At 37.5% G+C, this 22,226-nt stretch overlaps 1 protein-coding gene across 3 annotated transcripts in view; it reads right to left on the reverse strand.

Moving 5' to 3' along the window:
- Positions 1-236: 236 nt before the first annotated feature.
- SPO11 (SPO11, initiator of meiotic double stranded breaks) overlaps positions 237-22,226 on the reverse strand; it is a 219,238-nt gene continuing 197,248 nt past the window's right edge. For 2 of the 3 annotated variants that reach the window (XM_017734788.1, XM_017734792.1), the window contains 12 exons: positions 11,864-12,008; positions 9,693-9,806; positions 7,137-7,225; positions 6,456-6,522; positions 6,137-6,245; positions 4,122-4,158; positions 3,789-3,898; positions 2,809-2,908; positions 2,255-2,292; positions 1,548-1,624; positions 1,239-1,350; positions 237-985 (listed from right to left, as the gene is read on the reverse strand). In XM_017734788.1, the coding sequence (XP_017590277.1) occupies positions 866-985; positions 1,239-1,350; positions 1,548-1,624; positions 2,255-2,292; positions 2,809-2,908; positions 3,789-3,898; positions 4,122-4,158; positions 6,137-6,245; positions 6,456-6,522; positions 7,137-7,225; positions 9,693-9,806; positions 11,864-11,961 (1,071 nt within the window). In that variant the 5' untranslated portion in view covers positions 11,962-12,008 and the 3' untranslated portion in view covers positions 237-865. Of the gene's footprint in view, positions 986-1,238; positions 1,351-1,547; positions 1,625-2,254; positions 2,293-2,808; positions 2,909-3,788; positions 3,899-4,121; positions 4,159-5,447; positions 5,535-6,136; positions 6,246-6,455; positions 6,523-7,136; positions 7,226-9,692; positions 9,807-11,863; positions 12,009-22,226 lie in introns of all 3 variants that reach the window. The other variant, XM_017734800.1, reaches the window with a different exon arrangement.

A 22,226-nucleotide genomic window follows, 5' to 3' on the forward strand; every position in this document is an offset into this window, starting at 1 on the left:
TAAATAAAAAGGACATTTCATTCGAATTTCATACTGATGAAACAGCCATTAAAAAACCCTACTGAAAATATCGTCTGTAATATCCATGCTAATGACTTTAGAGATCAATTTTGGAAGTATTTTCTATGCAGTCAATCTGGCTCCCTCGCATTAAAATTATTGTACATTTTAATCACCAGTTTTCTGCTTCTCTTTAGTGTTTTAGAGCCAACTAAATAAATAAAATGAACAAGGGATTCTGTTATAATGTGCATTGCTAACAGGATTGTTTATTAAATTCTTTATCAGTAACATCTGCTTTCTTATTTGTTCATTGAAGACAAATAGTAATTTGATTGCTGAAAGATTTATAGCTGCTTGAGATATGCAGTAAGGAATTATTTCTGGCTTTTAGGTCTAAATTTACAAAACCCCACAATGCTGTACCTAAAAAAAATTCCAAAATGAGGCATGGGCAATAAATCCTTAACAAAGTCTTTCACTCCCTTCAAAAATAAAAAGCATCATCTTGTGCTTTAAGAGAGAAGGCAAAGCAATTCCTGGATACATTTTTGAACATTACCTTTTTCTGGCCAGAAAGAACATATTTCATTATCCTTTCTGTGTGTACCACTGCATTTGGCACTGTTTCACAGCAGAAACCACAGAATGGAAGCAGGACTATTCTGCAAAAATCATAATTACTCTTATGATTTGAACAAAAAAAAAAAAAGAGAAAATTATACTCTAGCTACAGTGATAAAGAAACTGATAAAGAAACTGAACAAGAAACTGACACATACTCCTTTGTCTCTGCACTTTTTTTTCTTAAGTGCAGCCAAAATAAATCAATATATAGAAAAACATTTCATTTGCAGACCAACATTCATAGCCATCCACCAAACTGCAGTTTGTTTGGTAAATAGACTCTGGACAGGTAATCTGATGAGAGAGAAGTTAAAACTTGAATTTCAGCCTTCAGTTTAGATGCTGCCATAATTTCCAGCTAAAAGAGAGAAAAAAAAAAAAAAGAGGAAAAATTAACGTGTAGGAAGTTAAGTAAGGAAAATCCATCCACTCATTGTACATGCATGTGGAACTATGAAGTGGTTCAGAGACATCCCAGGGCATGGGCTTTCTCAATCTTGCCTTCTTTTAGGGCTACAAAATCTGACTGGTTCTGCTATCCTAAGAGGTTGTCAGACAAAGGATTTGTCCTCTGGGGAGTAAGAAATAGAAAAGAGCAGGTTTATACATACCTCTTTTTTCCACAGTGGCTGACAAGCAATGTAAGGTCTCTTTTGAATACTTGCTAACTTATTTTCATCTTGCTTTGTAAATGGAATCAGGGCATCTTTGCATATGTTTAATCTACAAAAAAAAATAAAATTCTTAAATTTTCTCACACACTTAAAAATATATTTGTACAACTTATTTCTTTATATTAAGCCAAAATAATGCATGAAAAGAATAATGGATTTAAATGGATTTTTGTGCAGTAAGTCAGACTGCATGTCCTGTCTATGAAGCAGAATGATACTCCTGTTTCTTTTGGGGAAATAACTCACCTCTTGAGATCAGATGGAAGGAGACCAAGCCACTTGATAGAGGGAACGGTGAGATGATGGGCCTCAAAGGACATGGACTAAAATAAGAAAGGTCAGCTATAATATCCAGTGAGCTTTAGTTTAACTTGGGATGATCTTTTTCCATTTCTCTACTGAACAATTCATCCATCTGCTCCTGCCCTCTGCCTTCACCTCTATCTGCCTGCCTTCCTATTGTGTTTCCATACCTTGTCTGTAGCCATGTAACATGATAACACTTTCTTGTCCCTCTTGCTTCTTCTTCCATAATGTTCCACACTAACACAAGTATCCCTAAGCAAATTCTCCAGAACAGAATCTTTACCAACATAACATGATTTTGTGGTGAATCACCCATCTCACAGTTAAGTCCTCCTCCTTCATTTCTAAGGCAGAAAACAAAGTTAAATGGTAACCCTTTTCTATTTGGACTGTCTGAAAACCACCTATGCAGCAGAGAAAAACTGAAATATAGTTAAAGGAAGCAGCTGGCAATGCTATCCAGTTTCTTTTTGTTGCAGGATGAAGCTGTTTCTGCAGACACACAAGGCCTATAAGTCACCTCTTTGTGTTGAAACAAAATGTTAAAAGGCAGTGCCCATTCTGGCAAAGGCTGTAGCATTTCATGCATTCCAGCTTCCAGGCTGGGCTACAAAACAACGTATTTGAAGGGGAAAAAATATACTCACCACAGATCCATATTTGTAGACGCACATTATTTCTACACCTGGGTTGCAGAATAGCAAAAGTCAAGTGTCTGTTTGTCTGCACAATGGGCACGTTTAAGGAGACTGTTTAAAAATTCAGTTTTATGGCACAACAGTTATGGCTTTAAGATTAGTGAGGTTCTTATGGTTTACATATATATTTTAGATTATGTCAAAATAATCAGAATCTCAGTATGTCACCTTCATATTTTTAAATGTTTCACACTATCTGTGCGTAGTCAATTTAAACCCAAGCATAATCAGCTCTTTTACACGTTGTCCAACATCTAATACTAAAAATGTCTTTCTCTATCCTGTGTAATTCATATCTCTTAATACTATTGCTTTGAGCAGCTGCTTCTCACTTTGCAGTAATCTTCCTAATTTCAGGTGGGATCAATGTAGCTACATCACCTTCCATCACCTTCTGATTGTGTTGGATTTCTGAACTCTCAGAACCTTCCCGTAAGAGTGAGAAAGGGCATTCTGAATGAATTTTGCTTTCCTTTTATGCCTTTGAACCTCTACAGATTTACCATGTGGATCTGCATCCATAAGGGTGAAAACAGGAATTTGAAAAGAATCCCACAGCTTCCTGACCAAAAGTCGTGTATTAAGATCTGGTATGCCTCTTCCCTAAAGAAAAAAAAGAAAAGCAGATGGTTTTAAATTAAGTGAAACAACATCTGGCTACATATGTGTTTACATTTGCCATTTAAAAGCAAGCAAACAAACAAAATGCTGGCAGAAACGTTTGTCCAGCAGCTGTTTGCAGGGAAAGGTCTATGCTCCTATTTTGGCTTTGTGCAGAGGGAGGGCCAGGCTGGGAGCAGCTGGGCAGGTGTTCTGCATTATGGGCACTGCAGAAGCATCAGACATTCCTCTGTTCAAGGGGTTAATTTATGAGGCCTGGGAGCCGATGTATAGATGTACCCTGGTGTCTGCATAGGCTGGTGTAAGAAGACCACTTTTTTATCTTAAAACAATATTTATGTCACAAATGGAACAATATAAAACAAGTTCTTGCTATGACTGACTGAAGCTGGACCATTTGTGGCAGAGTAGGAGTGCTTATCTCTCTTAGGAATGGGGAAATGTTTTTCCCTCATTGTATGCATATTTCATTTACACATTCCTGTTAATTCCCCAGGCTCCGTAGCTCTTTCAGTACAATCCAAAATCAACCAAATTCTGTTTCATTTGGGTTTGCAAAATCTCAGGTCCTGAAGGATAAAAGGTCACTCAACAGCTGAACTTTTCTGAGACTGAGCAGCAGCTTTGCAGCAGCACAGGAAGCTGATAAGCTACCAAGCTCTAAGGAGGTGTTTGGGGGAAATAAGTCTTTAGAATGTGTGTTTTGTATTTCTATGAGACTAATTAAATTTTTAAAATTATTGTTAAATATGTTTCATATTAATTTTATTGTGGCCTTTTGCCCAAGTTTGAGCAGCTCTACAATGCTAAAGTATTCCTTAAATTGGGTGTAGCTGGAGGATATGAAATGCAAGATGCATACCGTGATCATGATACATGGGGACACTTTATTGAAGAAGTCATCATCCAGGAGTCTCTGAAAAGTTGCATCTTTTTCTACAATTAATATAAATTTGGCATGTGAGGTTAAATCTTTTGTGTTAAGGCTAGCTGCATGTAAAATGATCCATCACACCAATCAATTAAAACCAACTGCTCTAAAATATCTGTTCTGGAGCCAAGAGCAGTGATCATGACTCAATTTCAGAGCCAACAAGGAAAGCAAAAATTACCAGAACATTGTTTAACTTGGAATATTTCTTGTTTTTACTTTATTTTTTTCTGTCTACGATTAGAGTTCTTGCTCAAAGGATACTTTTAATTCCTTGAACATTAGATGGCACAGTGACTGCCTAAAACAACAAAAATGAGATTAATCATTTTAAATAGAGAAAATGATATATTTTAAAATAACAACATTAGGTAATGAAGGACACGATTTTATCCTGAAACACCCATTCCTCCTCCATATGCAAGATCAGTTCTGACATTTTCACCTCTTTACAAGTGTATTCAACCGTTCATATGCACTATGGTGTAGGGGTCTAGGAGTCCTCTTGTCATAACAAGATGCTTTTTGAAAGTGTTTGTGCCACTGTTGCAGAAAATTGTTCATCATGTGGACATGATGGAGATAATGATATCCTGATGAATGTTTTATCTGTCTTAGCCAGAAAAAAAGTCTGCTTGGTGTGAAGATTGCAAATTTAATACAGACTTAAAACATTTAAACATTCTTTTCAGAAGACCATTAAATCTTTTCTTTTACTAAACTATAACCTGATTTTATGAGTATTTTCAAGCAACAACTTGAAGATATGGTAATATTTACTTTACATCTCCAGTTAGGATTGACTCAATCTGGCAAGCATATGGATGAGAAAACAGGAACTGGGGGAAGAACTTGGTCAAAGAGAATGTATATATGGAAGTGTGTGGTCTGTTTTAACTTCTGACTGTAAATCACCCCCAGTGCCAAGGTGGAACCACTCAGCAAATAAAAATATGGAGATCAGTAACAGGGGACTTTATGCTTACAAACAAGGTGTAATGGGCAGATAAGGTTACCTTTCAATATTGAAAGGACCAAATAAGGCTTACAGTGGACACATTTTTCAGAAAATTATGACAGTAGTCAGCAAGTCTGAGTTCTATTCCTGCTTTCATACTCTGTACTGCTGTAGAAAATCTTTCAGGACTAGGCCAGTTGAATCTCATCTCCTTAAATCACTCTTGACTTGTTTTCTCACTCTGCTAGAATTCAATCTATTGAGACAGGACTGCTGTATGTTCAGAGTGGCCAGGATTCTTTGGTTCAAGAGCACTCATTTGACAGAACACTGAAATATAAAGCCTAAGATGTATAATATATACACCTTCCCCTGCAAGGCTGCCATGGCAGAAGGTAGTGCTAAAACCCACATCCAAAGATTTATTCCTGGTGAGTCTAGAGCTAAGCTTCAGAATTACAATACAGTTAAGCAATATTTTCGTCTGTTTTATTCACCCAGGTTGTAATGCCTCAATTTGCCACAAGCAGAGGTTTGTGATAATTGTACACTGTAACCTGAGCTACAAGGAGTGCAGGATATCTTGTACAGGCAGATGCTGTGGATCGCTGTTTGTGGTTTACAATACATACTGTTGCACTGCAGGTACAATTCACTTTTGTACCATCCTCCTCAGTGTAACTTAAATTACCAGCAACAAAACCTTTAGTTGTAGACAGCTGGAAAAAACAGTAAGTTGTATAGAGTAAATGGGAAGTTACTATATTGCACAGACAAAGCAAGAAATCTCTGAAAAGAATTTTGACTGGTACTAAGCAGTGATTCACTGCCATCAGCCTTTTAAAAACTAAGCAATGTTTTGTCCTCATGGACATAAAGCCTTACTTACAATAAATCATTTTAGATACGAGGGAACCCTTGTCAGACAAGATACAAGTAAATTTGACAGGTTGTTACACTTCCGATACACTTTAAGTTTTCACTTAACCCCCAAGTTAGCAATTCATTTGAGGTCAAACTGCTCAACAGGTGTCTTGAACTCTGAAGTTTAAGCACTGCCTTCACTAGATGATAACAACCCCTGTGATTTTAGCTGCTACTTTGTCCCAAACCCTTTGGAAAACAGCAAAGTCTATGAATTTTCTGTGACAACAGAAACCTTTTGAGTGGCACAATAAACCATAACCAGGTTTCATTAGCACCAATGAGACTTTTTATTTTAACTATTTAATTCCGGCTGATAACTTTTTGTGATATTTCCCCTTTCAGTTTAATAAGATCTGGAAATAATGACAAAAAACATTGATAAGAAGCCACTTACTACATGTAGACTTCTCCGAGGAATCTTAAGCATGCAGGAAATGTCATTGATTATTTGGTCCACAACACTTTGGCTACCAAACAGTAGAGTATCTGAATAATATATATCTCTATCAAGACAAAATATTGTATTTGCAATTAAAATACTGAAACAGCTGCATGAGAATTCACGAGAATTTTATAAAGAGCATGGTTAACCAGATAAACCTAAAGCATTCCATGTACATGAATCCAACAGGTTTACATCCTATAGGTTGATTTTCACAAAAACATACTTAAAACACAGCTTTATTTGAAATGGCAGAAATGGAGCCTGTTACCTTTTAGTTGCGTAAGTGTTGCTCTGCACCATCTTGTAGATCATAGATAATATTTTGAGCATCAGAGCTGAAAAAAAATACATTTCACAAAATATTCTATCCGTTTTCAGAAAGGCATATACAATCATTTGTCTTTATATTAAACCATACTTTTGTATGGTTTTTGTCCCATAAATAAAATTTTGAAATGTATTTTAATATCAAAATACAGAGAAACTGTACTAATCAATAGACTCATTAATTTCTAGCATAATGAGAAAAAATATGAGGGAGTTAAGTGAGGGAATGTATGCTCTAATGTCCAGGCCAAGAAATGAAATGACTGAGTTAGAAAAAGAAATGAGCTTATTGTCTGTATTCCAAGATTCCTTTCATGGTCAGATTTTTGAACAGGGGGGATGTTTTTATATCAAGACCTTCTGAATATGGTTTTAGTTGATATCCATTAAGGGAAGGAAGAAACTCTAAGAATATTGTATTAATTTCACTGTCACTCACTATAATTTAATAGAGGAAAGAAGAGAAAAGCTGAAAGGCTGATCATAGTATCAGGTTATATCAGCCACACACTTCCAAACTGCAGTGCATAATATTTTAATTTTTGGATGTTTTTAATGAAGTTGGGAACTAAGGGGGAAAAAAAAGCCCAAAAACTGTGCTTTGGACTTTTTTTTAACTTACCAAATCTTTTTGCTGATTGAGGGCAGTCACTTCTTATCTGTTTTGTAGTGCACCGTGGTATCATCTGCAGACCTACAGAATCTTTAAATCTGACACATTGCAAACAAATAAAGTAAACTGCAAACTCCCTGAGTACATATAAATTGTTCTCTGCAAGGTAACTCAGACTCAGAAACCCCTTTCCTATAATCAAATGCACCAGTGCTGTTTTCAGACTCAGCACAGAAACCATCAACTTGGGTGGGGTTGGAATAGCCAAAGGAAAAAGACAGGAAAGAGTTTCTCAAGAAGATGCTTCAAGACTGAATTAAAGCATAAAGGGGATAAGTTTGCAGACAAAAGTACAGACAATAAAAGCATTTTATACATGTTTAGAACTGTTAATATATCAGCATCAGTTATTACTTAGTATGAAAACAAAGGAATAAATGAGAAGAACAAATGTGAATCATTATTAAAATAAAAATCCAGTCTGACAAAAATGACTTTCTGATGTAGACTGTATGGAAAAGTGTTACTATTTCAGAATACAATAATATTATCCAATTTATGCCCTTAAATTATTATCAGAATAACTTAATTGTATTCTGTTAAAGTGTGGGAAACAAAAATACAGTCCATCCTGCTCTCTAAACAGTTACTTAACCTAAATGAGCTCCCCTATTTCATGCTTCACCATTTCACATGTGAAGGTGAACATTTCACCAGAAGGATCAGTGCCCTCATTTTCTTAAGGACATTTCATTATTTTACTTAAAATTATATTGGTGCCTTATGCTATGGCAGTCCTATCTTTAAAGCATTCTTTTTCATTTCAAAGTTTTGCATGTACTTTTAAAAAGTACTGGTGGTTTAATGGCTATAATTTTATCTCAAACCACATCATGTTTCCTAATCCGTTCGTCCAAGGTTTTGCTCCACGCATCCTTTGGGTGGCAGAGCACACCCGCTGCACAAATCTACAGGGACAGCCCAATGCAGCATCTGCCGGCCAGCTTTAAAGTAACTTTATTGCCTTTGTACTGCAACATTTTAAGGTTATTTGTGCTTCTCTGTTGCCTGCTCCCAACACTGTAACCAAAAAGGAGGAAAACTGTAATCAAGACTCCCCTGAATTGCTCAAGTTAAACCTGGATCGCTCCAATCCTTCCCAGGACGCTGCTTACTCCAGCAGAATAGTATTCTGTAACACATATCTGAGATTGCACTTTTCCACCAGAAATAATGGTTCTGCTCTTTTAAATGTGATTGATGACTCTTATTTTTAACATACTGTGATCTTAAGTCGTTTTAATTTGAACATTTTCCCCCATATGTGTTCAGATGGTAACTAACAGCTCACATTTGTTTTTCTAGCATGTTTTTAATTTGAACATTTTCCCCCATATGTAACTAACAGCTCACATTTGTTTTTCTAGCATGGAATGCCATTTCCCCAAAGACTGCCAAAAATTGCAAAACTTTGTTAGAGTATTTTAATTTTACAGACATCTGAGTGAAACATTTTTGTCAAACTATCCAGACACAAACCATTAAATTCCCTGGAACCTACAAGCCTTTCAGTTAACTGATTACCTTCAGGCCCCTCAGGTTTTTTGATTGGCAGAAATTTATTGTTCTCATTAAATGAGTATTCCACCAAAGTGTTACGCCTGGAAAGTTTGCTGTGCTTCCTCAACCATAAACATTTGTAATGTGTCCACTTACAAGCACCTCTGCAATCTTATCAATCTGAATATCCTGTAACCCATTGATGTCCAGAGCTTTTACAAGGCCAGAGATAGATTTGTGTCTCCCTTTACTCTTTTGCTTAATTAATTTAAATTAGCTAATCTCTCAGGTTTGGGGATTTTCAGTTTAAATGAGCTCCTTGGAAAAATACTGTTGCACAAGAAACTTTTACAAATCACAGAGTGTGATGTAAAAGAGGACAGGTTTCTTTTTTTCTGATCCTGTCTAGATAAGCTGGCATAAGATCTGAAATTTAGAAAACATACTGGAAACTTCATTTTGCTGGTGATGAACTCAGCACACAACACATAGGTAAGAAACACAACAGAGAGAGATGAGATGCATCTTCTCTGAAGAATAAAAGGATAAGTTTATCACGATCATTTGAAGAAGTAAGATACCGTGAGGAAAAGCAGGAAAAAAGAAAAGAGGAAGCACTCAAAGGGTTTGGAGGACAGAATTGCCAGTAATTTCTTCTAGCCTAGAACAGGTTTTTTCACTCTAACACAACCTGTCATTTCTGGTTTCTACTGCTTCCAGAAAAGGATTGTTTATGGGACCTCCCTTTCCTTTCCAATCCCTATTACAGTAGTTTTACATTTCCCTTTATGCTATGGTCTGCTATTTCTTAATACATGATGCCTGTTCAGAGTGGTTACTAAGCATTACTTTTTATTTGTCCATTACTTTTTAAAATTATTTATTGATTCTACTGCTTATAGAATGATTATGTATGATTAACTTTTCCAGAAGTTACATAATCAAATTCATATTTGTGACATTTATATTAATAGAAGGCAGGACTTTTAAATATTTACTACTTACTCTATATTCCTCCAATCTGTTCTGTTAGCCACTGTGAGAACAGGTGCTTTTTTTTGGGCCAAGCTTTGAAGTACACCTTGGATAACATTTTCTATTGCTTCAAGAACCTCAGAACTGAAACAAAGACAATTAATGACACAGATCATATGATAAATTCCAGTTCTACTTTATTCAACTATCCCCACTCTTAAAAAAACCATGTAAGCCAAAACTGTTTACAGCATATATTTGTTTCATTAAGTGTGGAGGAACACTTTTGTTTATTAATTTTGTTTTGCTCAGTTTCCCTAAAACCTCTGCCTTTCCATTCCAGATGCACGACTAGAGGACACGATTTAAAGTATATTTCTATTCAATCCTACAACCATCAAATTTTTCACCAGCTGAACTTTAAGACCAACTGGCTGGTCTGTGACTAATGATTAATGTTTTACTATAAATGAGGTAATATTGGCTTTGGCCATGATTTTGGCAAAGTTGTTTTTAAATGCTATAAATTTAAAAAGTGTTCAAGAGTACAAATACTTCCTGTTGTACCATTGCACATTAACCTTTTGATCTGCTGCCCTGAACAAACTGTTAAGGATTTTAATTACATGAAGGCTTATTCTCAACAGATGCACCATGAAAAGAATAAAATCTGTATCTTTCACCTAAAAAGACAAAGTAGCCTTGCAGCAGATCCCTTACAGCAAAACTCCAGGCTAGTTTGAGTGTTATGACAGATGCTTTTTATTTTCATAAGCAATCTGACTCCAGCATTTCAGCTGTCCTTAAAATTGGAAGTGTACTCTACACTATCCTAAGTCTAGGAAGGAATTAAAGAATTCATGGAACTTATTTTAGCTCAAAGTTTTATCAGCAAAGTCCAAAGTACCAATTCTGTCATTAAGTAATATACAGGGAAAAGATGAGTCAATACCAGTACATGCCACACAAAATGAATTATCTCAAATCAGCAAGAATGATTTTTAAAATCAATCCTTAAACAATAATGAACTGTCACTAAAGCTCCCTTCAATCAGCTGAATATGTTTCTTCCATTTTATAGCTCAGCTTCCACACTCTCTCCACTTTGCTGAAATAAAGCTATAATTTTTTTAGAGTAATTTAAAGCTCCACCATAAGAAAAATTAGTGTTGAAGACAATAAAAAATCTGTATGGGCAGATGGATGAAAGAACAGATAGGTAAGAATTCTAAATCATGTCATTGCTTTGATACTCATAAATATTTGACTTATTCATTTGATTCTGTCCACTATAACTATCTTAATATTCCAGATGTACTTCAAAGTTTGCTGCAGAATTTGCAAATCCAGGTTTCTGTTCCAATCCCGATTTCCCCCGTTGCTAGCTAACAGAAATTGGAAATGTAATATGTAAAATGCAAAACAGGAGGAAGAGGACAGGAAGTCTCCATGTACCCCCTGCTGATATTCTGTCTTTTTGCAGAGATTATCTGAATTTTAATAAGCAAACATATGACACTGGCCAAGTATGCCTACTTAAAATTCACTGTGGTTTAGCTGACAATGACATCTGAGCAGATAAAGGGAAGGTGCTGCACAGCTCACGGGGTTTGCCAGTCAGCAAACAGGTTGCAGCAGAGTGGATACTTGTTTCTATATAGAAGGAGAACAGATCTTCAACATAAGTAGCATAAAAGATTCATATTATAGCACCTTTAGCAAGGTAACAAGACACACAAAAGAACAGTTACAAATAAAAATCTGCAATGCAATAAACCAACACACTCCAAAACTTAGACCTGTGCATTGCTGAGGTCATGAGCCAGAGACCAAGAACTCTCCAAATAATAATGTTAATATCATTTTCTTTTTAAAATACCTTTATGATGCTCCCAGACTGTTCTAGCTGCTGAGGCTGATTCACTGTATACAGAAAGACTCTTTAAAAATTGACGAAGTTTTTTTTGTTGATGTAATTCAGTATGCTTGTTTTGTCACAATTTTCTGTATTTCTGTCTGTAGCCACAGACTTTTTGGAGAGGTCTGAGGGAATGAAGATGCTGTTCACAATCTGACAGCCCGTTTGTTTTTGTATTGGATTATGTTTTTGCTTTAGCATGAGCCTATTAGGTGCAATGGTGTTCTACCTACTTAAGCATTATCACAGAAAGAGTGCAGGTGCTATTTTTCACATTTTTTACCTGGGGACGTGGCTCTCCTGACCAGACTGACTTGTTTCCCTGAAGCTGGCCTTGTTCCCAGCTGGCATTTCAGTGGAACACAGATCGTGCTCCTCCATGAAGGCTGGTGCAAGTCAGTCCAGCTTCTCTGGATAGGGAAGAAGCCCTGTTAAAAAGAGACAAAAGAGGTTACCACAGACATTAGAAATGGCTCTTCTGTGTGCTGGATGTAAAACTCATGATCTGAGCTCAAACCACAGGTCAGAGAGAAAAGGCAGACATTTTCTCCAGAAACCAAAGTCAAGATTTTCCTGCCCTTCCTGACTGACCAGCTGAGGGCTTCTCCCACCCTTCCAGACCAGCTAAGGGCTGTACCTGCTCTTCCTGACCAACCAAGGCATTCTCCCACTCTTCCTAATTGACTGAGAACTTTGCCCACCCTTCCAGAATGATCAAGGGTTTTTCCCGCCCTTTGTGACCAGCTGAGGTCCTCTCCCAGCTGTCCAGCTGAGGCCTTTTCCCACCTGTTCTTACCTGATGAGGGCTTTCCCTATCCTGGCTGACCAACTGAGGCCTTTTCCCAGCTGCTCTTACCCGATGAGGGCTTTCCCTGTCCTGACTGACCAACTGAGGCCTTTTCCCAGCTGCTCTTACCCGATGAGGGCTTTCCCTGTCCTGGCTGACCAACTGAGGCCTTTTCCCACCTGTTCTTACCCGATGAGGGCTTTCCCTGTCCTGGCTGACCAAGGGGTTTGACGCCCTGAGGCCTTTTCCCGCCTTTTTCTCACTGACCAATGGCTTTTCCTGCCCTTGCTGACAGACAGGTGATGGCCCCGCCCCCCCGCTCGGGCCATGGCCTGCACTGGACGCTGACCCTCAGGCCCATCCACGGAGCCGATGTCTGACCACAAACTCCACAGCACCCAGGTTTCTGGAATGAATCCAGCCAGGCTGGCTAGAATGTGGCCAAACAGCTGATCAGTACTTTTCTCGTCTGGCCATTTTCCTCTTCCCGTAATCTCAAATGTCTGTTCCTGGCTGGCGGGAAGCTGGGGGAAATGGAACTCCAGTGTAGCTGTTGAAACATCCAGCTCCTTCCCCAAAGTGGAGTTCAACTTCTACTGAAATTAAAGATTTAATGCTATTTTTTATCATTTGCCTTCAGCATTCTGAAACTTTACGACAGTCTTGTGACATGTTGTCAAACCTTTCTGAATATGCTGTTAAAGTCTTGTGTTCTGAACGAACAATAAACCCCGATTCTAAGAGCCATGAATCACTGGTTTCCAGAGAAGCTAAAACTAAAGAAAAGAACGCTAAATTTTGTAGGGTTTATGGCTGAACTGGGATGGCTGTTATTCACGTGGCATCCCTGGCCAGAGGGCAGCGCTGCAGAATGGGCGACACAGACAGAGATAGTGAATTTGGGAAGAAACCCAGCACATTATGAGTATTTTGGTGCATTTCATCTTGAGGTGTTCGGCCTTTCCTACAAAAAATCCAGTCTTTCACTTCAGAATGTTTAAATTCATGGTGATTACAAAGAGAAAATGGAGCACTCCTGGGAATCCTGGTGCAGGCCAGAGGAGCAGCCCCCCTGGTACTCCTTGGCACGCTCTGGTTCTGCAGTATTTTTGTGTGCAGACATCAGGGCTCCTGCACCATCCGCTCTATGGCAAAAAAACCCCAATTATTAAAAACTTAAACTTCTCTTACCTTTGCAGTTATTGTATAGCGAGCGGTATTTTCAACTCCTAACTATGTCATCATAATTGATTCCTCATAGAGGTCTCTCTGAGAGCGTTAGATGTTGCTTAGGATATAAATATCTTAAAGTTTGTCCTTTCTAGAGAAAAGTTTTCAAAACCCACTGTTGATAACATCATGTTTTATGCACAGCAGTCAGCAGTGTTGGAAGCTGTTCTCAATCCAAGTCACAGCCAGCAGCATTTCAAACACTGCGATGCTTAGACTTGTTAGCAAGTTAGATGATGTAGTTTTCAAAATGTTGCTCCATTAGCTACTGCCACTGAACCTTTCTTCTTTGGTACTCATATGAGTGAGCAGTCTAAATCCAGCCTGGCTAGGTAATTAAAAAATTCATGCATTGATTTATTCAAGGAAAACCTCAGGCTATGATGATATGAGCACAAGGTGCTTCAATTAACAGAGAGAAGCCAAAGAAAGGGGAATGAATAAACTGAAACTTTCAGGTCTTTCATCTTTAGGTATCTTTAAGATCACTCCGGAAATATTTATGTAAAATCTCTGTAGCTCTTTCCAACAACTTGACATCAAAATCAACAGATTTTTGTTGATATGGAACTGCCAAAATTATACCATGCCCCCAGCAACAGATTGCAAACAAAACTAAATACATCAACTTAGGAGCAGCCAATTTAATGACTTAGTTCTACTTCATAGCATCAAACAGCAATCATAAAAAAACTAAACTAAAATACTTAGTGTTTATATCTGAGTTAAGAAAACAAATAACAATAACAAAAATTTCCATTCTTCAAAGTGAATACTGCACACATATATGTGAATATATCTAACCAGATAAATTTGTATCCAGAATATGATAAGTAAATGAACTACAATCAATAAATGAACTAGCAGGTTATTTTCCTAGATTCCTCTTTCTTTATTTATTTTCCCTTTTCAAAATCTGCTTGTCAAAAAGCCCACCAAAATTAAATTCCAAATACTGACTGCATGTGTTTAAAAATTATAGAAATATGTATATATACATTTATAGATAAATGTGTATAAATATATACTCTAATATGTATTTATATACATTTTTTAATATGTATAAGAAGGAAAATTACTAGGAAAGCAAATGGGGAGCCATTATGAAATGTTAAGATGGGAAGAAGGAAGTGAAAGCAGCAGTGGAGGGATGCAGTTCTCATGTCCTGCCTCTACCAAGCTGTGCAGTAGATGGCACCACAGGTGCCACAGAAAGTGTTACCACTCAGAAACTGCTAAATTTAACACTACGATGAAACAGGAGCCCCATCTATCACCTACCAATTACACGAAAAGTTACTCATCTTTTTTCTAATGAGCAAAGCCCAGAGAAATAGGAGATGAAACATCAGTCACTGCTAACAGCTCACAACTTCAAATGGGTTATCACCTTCCAAACAACACGGGTGGTTAAAAAGAACAACCCAGAACTAAGGCATGTGTGCAGTCTACCCAAGTCCAGAGTGAGAAACACCTGCAAAATATTTATTCTGTGGTGAGTCAAATCACTTTAAGAGGAAGTGGGGTTTTGTTACTGTACCTTCTTTCAGTGTTTTATCTTTCAGCCAGAAATAAACTCTACAGACCATTCTTAAAAGGAAAAGTACCTTTCATCTAACCTCTGTCAATTTTCAGATCTGCATTTTGTAATGCTTTTAGGCGTAGTAAAGTATTTCTGGCGGGAGGGCAAAATAGGTATTTGAGACAAAGAAACACAAAGTAAATTAAATAAAAGATTACTTTTTTGCAATTGAGCATGAATTCCACATGCACTCATAGTAATTAAGCTACAAACAGGCAGCACTGTAGAACTGAACATTTGAACACATAATTTTTGCATGCTGAGAAGTTTGAGCTTGCCCAATACTAACTTAGTCACTATTCCTCCCTCTCTCCTGAACTGGTGTCATACTAAGATAGGACACTCCTCTAGCCAATTAGGAAAAAATCTGATTAAAAAAATGTGTTGAAGGGAAAATATGTTGAAACAAACAAATGGAAGATATTTGTACTAAAATAAAACTGGAAAGCAAGAATGACTTCTATTCCATGGTCATATGACAGCTTGAAAATAGCAGTCTTGAAAACAGCTGCACCTTTTCTTCTGGCTTTCAAAAAGTAAAATGTCTTAACTTCTGTTTTCCTTTTGTTGGCAAAATCCTAGAAAGCATGAACACACAGGTGTGATTTTACTCTTTAAACACAAAAATGCCACCTGCCGTACATTAAAACTACTTGAACCTAAATCTTCTGCATTTATGGGAATGTTACACTAGTGGTGTCATGACCCCAGATTTATGCCAACAGGTAAAACTTGGGGTGGACTTTAGACAGTTGTTATTAACTATTTAGTAATCCCTGGGGAAAATGAAGTCAGAGGATGATGTAGGAGTTCTGACACTGAGTACTGTGGGCCTTATAAATAATGGGTGGGGCAGTTGATTAACATTCTACGTCATTTTTGGAAGTCTAGATTAAAATCAACCTTATGTCATTCTTTAAAATGCATTTGGTGATTTTAATTAAGCTACTAATGTTAATTGGTTCACAGCACAAAAATGCCAGGGGCACTGTGATGGAATTTTCAATAAATGGCAACCTTTGCTTTTGAAGGTCTTAAGGCTCAGTAAAAAGTCATCAAATAAAAAAATAGCATAGATGTCTTATCTTGGTTTGTTCTTTTTTTTCTTTTTTTCTTTTTTTTTTAAGAGGAGAAGAGAAAAACCATGATTCAAATATAAACTATAAACTTGAATACAGCCCAAAACATGTCTTACCAAACTGTTGCACAAGCAGCTCTGGATGCAATGAGATTGCTGGTCGGCCTTCGGTGAAGACTCTGTGCTGCTTTTTCAGGATACAGTTTTAGCCCATTCAAACATTTTTCAAAGTCTCCCTGCATTCTTATGGACCCCTCTTTTCTCTGTTCTCAGAGTAAACTCAAAAGCCTTAGCTGGATGTCACTGCTGTGACCCATGCCCTGTATTTGGGCATGGAGGAAGGGATGACATTTTGCCCTGTTTTCTCCTTGTCCCACTGCTGCTGGCCAGCACAGCCACCAAAGACCTTGGGTTTGGCTTGATGGATCTTCTCCAGACAACTTTCTGCCTGCTGGTTTAGGGATCTAGGAGGTACTGGAACAGAAGAATCACCCAGATGTCCCACAGCCAGAGGTGTGTACAGCTCGCAGCCACATGAAGGTGTTAATGAAATGTCTGTGTAATAAAACCATGGAGTCTGTGCACATGAATACAAACTCCTGTAATATAAAGTTCTCCCTGACTGATCTCATGTACTGTTCCCAAAGGGAGTTCAGTGCACAATTTGGGCCTTAAAGAATTGAATATAACAAATTTATATTATTCTCTAAAGAGAAAAATCTTCTGGCAGAAAGGGAGTTTGGAGCTGTTGACTAAGGACTTTTCTACACTGGAAAGTGGACTGGAATTGCTATTGCAGGATCAGCTATTCTGCAATGACTTATTTGACCCATGACTTTTCCAGACTAGAATATCCACACAGGGAGCTATTATGGATAGTTTATTCAGAAATAACTATTTTGGTCACTTTTCCCACACAGAGAAATGCACAGTGTCCATGCATAGCTGTAGTAAGCGTGGCTTATTTTTTACAGGAAAATACTTTTTGTCTGATATATAACATATGGCAAAATGGGAAAGTAGAAAGGGAATTTTGAATCAGATCATGATGCAATTGATTAAGATGCTTTATTTAATTTGCTAATATAGGATATATTATTATAATTTACTATGATTACTTACATACTAAGAACATCTCTACATCTGCAAGGCTATATCCATTACAGGATGTTGCATCAGTTTAACTAAATCATTAAAAAAACCCCTCATTTCTAATTAAGTCAGTGCAAAAATATTAACAAAATTACTTGCTGCAATCTCTGATTGCTGGATCTCACATCTCAGTCATCAGCCTTCTGATAGCATCATACATGCTGTTAGAAAGAAATATACAACCGGTCTGTGCCTCTGCAAAGCCAGGCTTTTTTGGTGTTAGCACATTCATTTTAGTAAACAATAAATGAACAAGAAATAGCCATTGGCTGCCAGCAGTACCTTTGCTAGGTTGAGAATTCCTGTTTGTGCCTTAGGAACAGATGGATGACAAGTGGGTCTAGCACTTTGTTAGCAGAGTTCCTTTCTAAACATCTGATGTAGTGTTAATTTATTATTTCAACATTCTTCTGCATGTCCTCTACTCTGTCATGTTACAGGGTCTCTCATGCATTGCACTGGAATGCTTCCATGTTTGGATCCATTCATGGGGAGTTTTGGGTGCCAGGAATGCAAGATTGGGACCCTAATACGTCAAGAAAAAATAAAAAATATAGAAATGACATTGCTGAAGATACTGTCAACCACCCATTAGTCCTAAGAAAAGAATATCTATAGCTTTCTTTAGAAATTAAACTGAAGGTTATCTTTAAACCCTTTAGTGACATTTGGTTCTTCATTAGAAGGAAAATTAACATGCTCATCAACTAGTCCAGATTCTTAGGTGGTGTGGAGAGCTGGATGAGATCATATCCTCAGCAAAATTATGGAATGCTAGGAAGCAAATCAGGAGAGCCAATTCCTAACTCTCATTTTAACAATGGGGTGCCTCATGTTAGTAATGAAATGTAAGCAAATAATAGGTGTTGCTGAACAGCTGCTCTTACACTGTATTGGCTCTTCTCTCTGAAAGATCCAAGCAGGAGAGAACTGCTCCTTTAAGTTTTAAATACATCGATTTTCTACATACTTTAGCAGTTTTCTGATGGCCAATACATCAAAATCTTCATTTTTTCAATATATTTTAAAAAACCAGAGCATAACCTTCAAATTCAGAGACTCGAGAAGGATGACTGACAAGATTTTTGTAACACTCTGCTCCCATCTTTTCATTTCAGTGGTGTCCATCACTCAGGAACTTGTTTCAATTTCATATTTCACTTATTCTCCTTGTGCAGAGAGGAAAACAACACAAGACAAACCAAAGAGGTCACTGTGCTCCTATCAGAGGCATTTAATCACTGATAATGTATTATAAATTTTTAAAAATTACACAAAAGCCAATATTTATGGAGATTCAAACTGATTTCCAATCCTAGTGGAAAACTTGATTCATAAGTTTTGTAGTGTCTGCTTTAAAAGAAATGTTCTTGCAGAATATACAAGAATATATGGTCATTATCCTCATTCATGTTAATTTTCTGCCATTATGGGGTAACAGCAACAGTCTTGGTTTTTTCTTCTGTGTTGCAGATCATTCAGTTTTCTGTTGGAGAGCTAAACTGAAAGTGAACTTTTGCTCTGAAATGGTACACTTCAGTGTTTTATATGACACACTTGTAATAAACATATTAAATTATATACTGTGATGCTAAAGCACTGTAATAAAAGTACTTGCTGCTGACTGCTTGAGAAATTATGAAACAATTGTTTTCAAGTTTTCATAGCTGTAAAACCCCCAAATGGACTTGATATTTGAGAGACAAATTTCTGTGCAGCACAAATGCATTTTTTAACCATAATTTTCAAAAGAAAAACCTGTAAGTTTTGCCAGCTGACCTCCTAGGTAGAGCCTTGCCCATAAATGCAGCAAGGCAGATTGGTGCTAACGATATGTGAAGTTCATCTTTGTACTCCATTCATTCTCACTTCATTACTGGCAAGATTAGTAATAGCCAATTTGCATTGATTTATACCAGCTATTTACAGTCCCCAGGGCACAGAAGTTATTCATGGTAAAACCTGTCATACTCTCCTTTTTTCTAGTCATGCCTCTATCTATGTGGTAATAGAGGGATGAAGTTTCTGCCTCTGCTGTGTCCTGCACAGAAGCCAATGTCTCCAAAGCCAAGTACAACAGAAAAATATGGCTTTGCCAATAGCCAGGATGGTGACCTAAAGATTATGATGAGAAAAAGGCTGAAGTTCTCAAACCCTGTTTTACACTGATTTGAATGGGCACAACAAGCTCCCAGACATCTCTGTGTACCAGTTTGGCAAGGAAAAGGGCGGTGATGGAGCAGAGCATCCATCAGGGACCTGGCAGTGAAGTTGGACAAACTTAGATAGATGGGGCTTGTTATGCTATGCCCAGTTTTGGCTCCCCCAATCCAAGAGCAGTGTGGAGAATCGACAGGAGTTTCAGCAGAAGGTGCTGGGATACTCTGTGTCAAGAGCACAGGGCCTAAATGGTGAGACTGAGGGTGCTGGGCTTATTTGTCCTGGCAAAACAGAGGCCAGAGACTGGTCTCTGCCTGCACAGCAGTTACAGAGATGACAGCCAAGTTCTGGGTAGGTAGTGTCATAACACAGAACAAGGAGCAATGGCCATAAATCACAGCGTGGGAGGTTCAGTTGAAAATTAGGAAAAAATGTTACTCATTTTTCAGGCATTCTTTGAAAAGCAAAAACAAAACCCCCTCAAAAACTACGAAAACAACATCCAAGCATGAGTACAGCTGAAAAAAACCTAATAGAAAATAAAAATTGCCATCCTCTGGTTTCTTACTGTTTCAGATGTCTCTTACCTTTAATATTATACAAATTACAGTATGGCACACATTTAATCACACAGGCATGTTACATACATATGTTACCTGGTTTTGTTTAAAATTCTTTGTGTGCAATTAGTAGTTGACAGAATGCCATGTTTGTTGAGGAATGAATTCTTTTTGCACAAGTAAACCCCAATAGTGCCCAATTTGCAATGCAATATTGACTATCATCTCTGAATCAAAAATTAGTTCTTCACAATGAATTCATTCAATTGTTTGGGCACTATTGCATCACTGTGTGCAATGGGATTAAAAAGAAAAGTTGGAAAAAAAACTGTATTGAAAGGAAACTGCAAAACGTGGTTGGCCCAAGCACTATGAGCATGCTAATTAACTAGCAGCAGTTACTTGAATAATTGAGACAGGTTTTTTCTTGTATTTATTACCTGCACTTTCAGGTATTTGTTACATCAGCTGTGATATTTATCTAAGCATTGGTTTAGAACACCACATATGTGCAAGGGTAAAGGGGTTAATTTTGATCACTCAAACTGCAGATATTCTATTTAAGGCACTTTGTGACACCAGCGAGTTTTCACCTTTCCCTCAGGATTTTAAATCCACTAGCACTTTTCAGATGGCTTATAGCAATTTTAGTGCTTCCCAAACACAGTTCCAACCATTCAGCTGTTCAGTACCCACTGAGAAAATTGGTTTCCTTTCCCTTGCAACTTTTCAGTTTCCACAGACCAGTGGTTAATATTTTCAATACAGACTTCTATTCAAGAAACACAAAATGTTTACAACATGGGTGTAATTAATTATATCTACAGTGTGAAAACCCAGACATGGATTTTCCTACAAGCAAACTAAGGCTTTCTGACCATTTGATTGCTGCCTCCACAGAAAATTTGCCATGGTAAAGATAATGTCTGGAGATACATAAATATAGATTTATGCTTTATGACATTGATTAGTGTTTGAAAGCCATTCCTGAGAGTTCACCCTTGTTGTACTGAATCCACCAGTTTGGATCTGATTTAACAATGTCTCTGTGCTTCAACGTACTGCTGCAAGGACTCAGGAACCCTCACATAAATTTTCTTGATGAGAGAAGCTTTTGTATGAACTTCCTAAAACAGTTGGCAACAAAATATAAGAAACATCTACCATGCTTCACTGGATTGGATTAGGGATGAAAAAGTAAGAGGAGAACAAACACCACAACACTTTGTAGTCCCGTTTGACAACTAAGGGATAAATTGCATCCTGCCTTCTATTCTTAATAAAAAGCATAAGACCTATAATACTTGTTAATCCAAAGTCCACCTAGACTAATATTCTCCTTCTGACAGCAAAAAATACTGGACATCATGAGAAGAGTACAAAAAAAGTGTCTAGTGATGCATTCCCAGCATGTTTATGACTCAAAGACTTCTGGAAAAAGCGGTGGGACTTCATATTCAAGGACTTCTGGTGGTGTCTTTGTATTCATCAATTTTTTTTCAATGGATTTCATGCACATTTTTAACATAACACGTCCTGTGACAGGGAGTTCCACAAATGAACTACTCACTCTCAGAGTCCTTGAATCTGCCATCTCCTAGTTAGTTATGATGCTCCTTACTTATGATGTTGAACAAGACAGTAAATAATCAGCCTTTTTTCACCTTTGCTCCGCTGCTAGGTTGAGGTTTTGGTGGGGTTTTTCAGATTTTTAACGTATCTCCACACTGCTTCCCCTGACTCCTATTGTCATGGACTAGGGAAGGAAGAAAAAAAAAAAAAAGAAAAGAGGGTGAAAATAGGAAAAAAGACAGAACTACTTAGGAGGTTTTTTTCAATGGATTGAAAATAGGAAAAAAGACAGAACTACTTAGGAGCCTGAACCAAGATGGAGGGAATGCAGAGCTCAGGATGGTTGCATCTCTGTCTGGGACAGAGAGTAAGAGCAGGAAAGTAGGCTGGGCCCAAACACAGAGGAAGGAGAGTGGAAATCCCCAAATAACAGGAACAGGTGACAGCTCCAGGCAAGAGGCTCTGTCTTGTTTTGATGATACAGGTATCGAGATTCAGAAGGAATTTCGGCCATCAGAACTTGGC

The sequence above is a fragment of the Corvus brachyrhynchos genome, unplaced genomic scaffold, assembly GCF_000691975.1.
Source record: "Corvus brachyrhynchos isolate BGI_N302 unplaced genomic scaffold, ASM69197v1 scaffold10, whole genome shotgun sequence".
NCBI classification, from domain to species: domain Eukaryota; kingdom Metazoa; phylum Chordata; class Aves; order Passeriformes; family Corvidae; genus Corvus; species Corvus brachyrhynchos.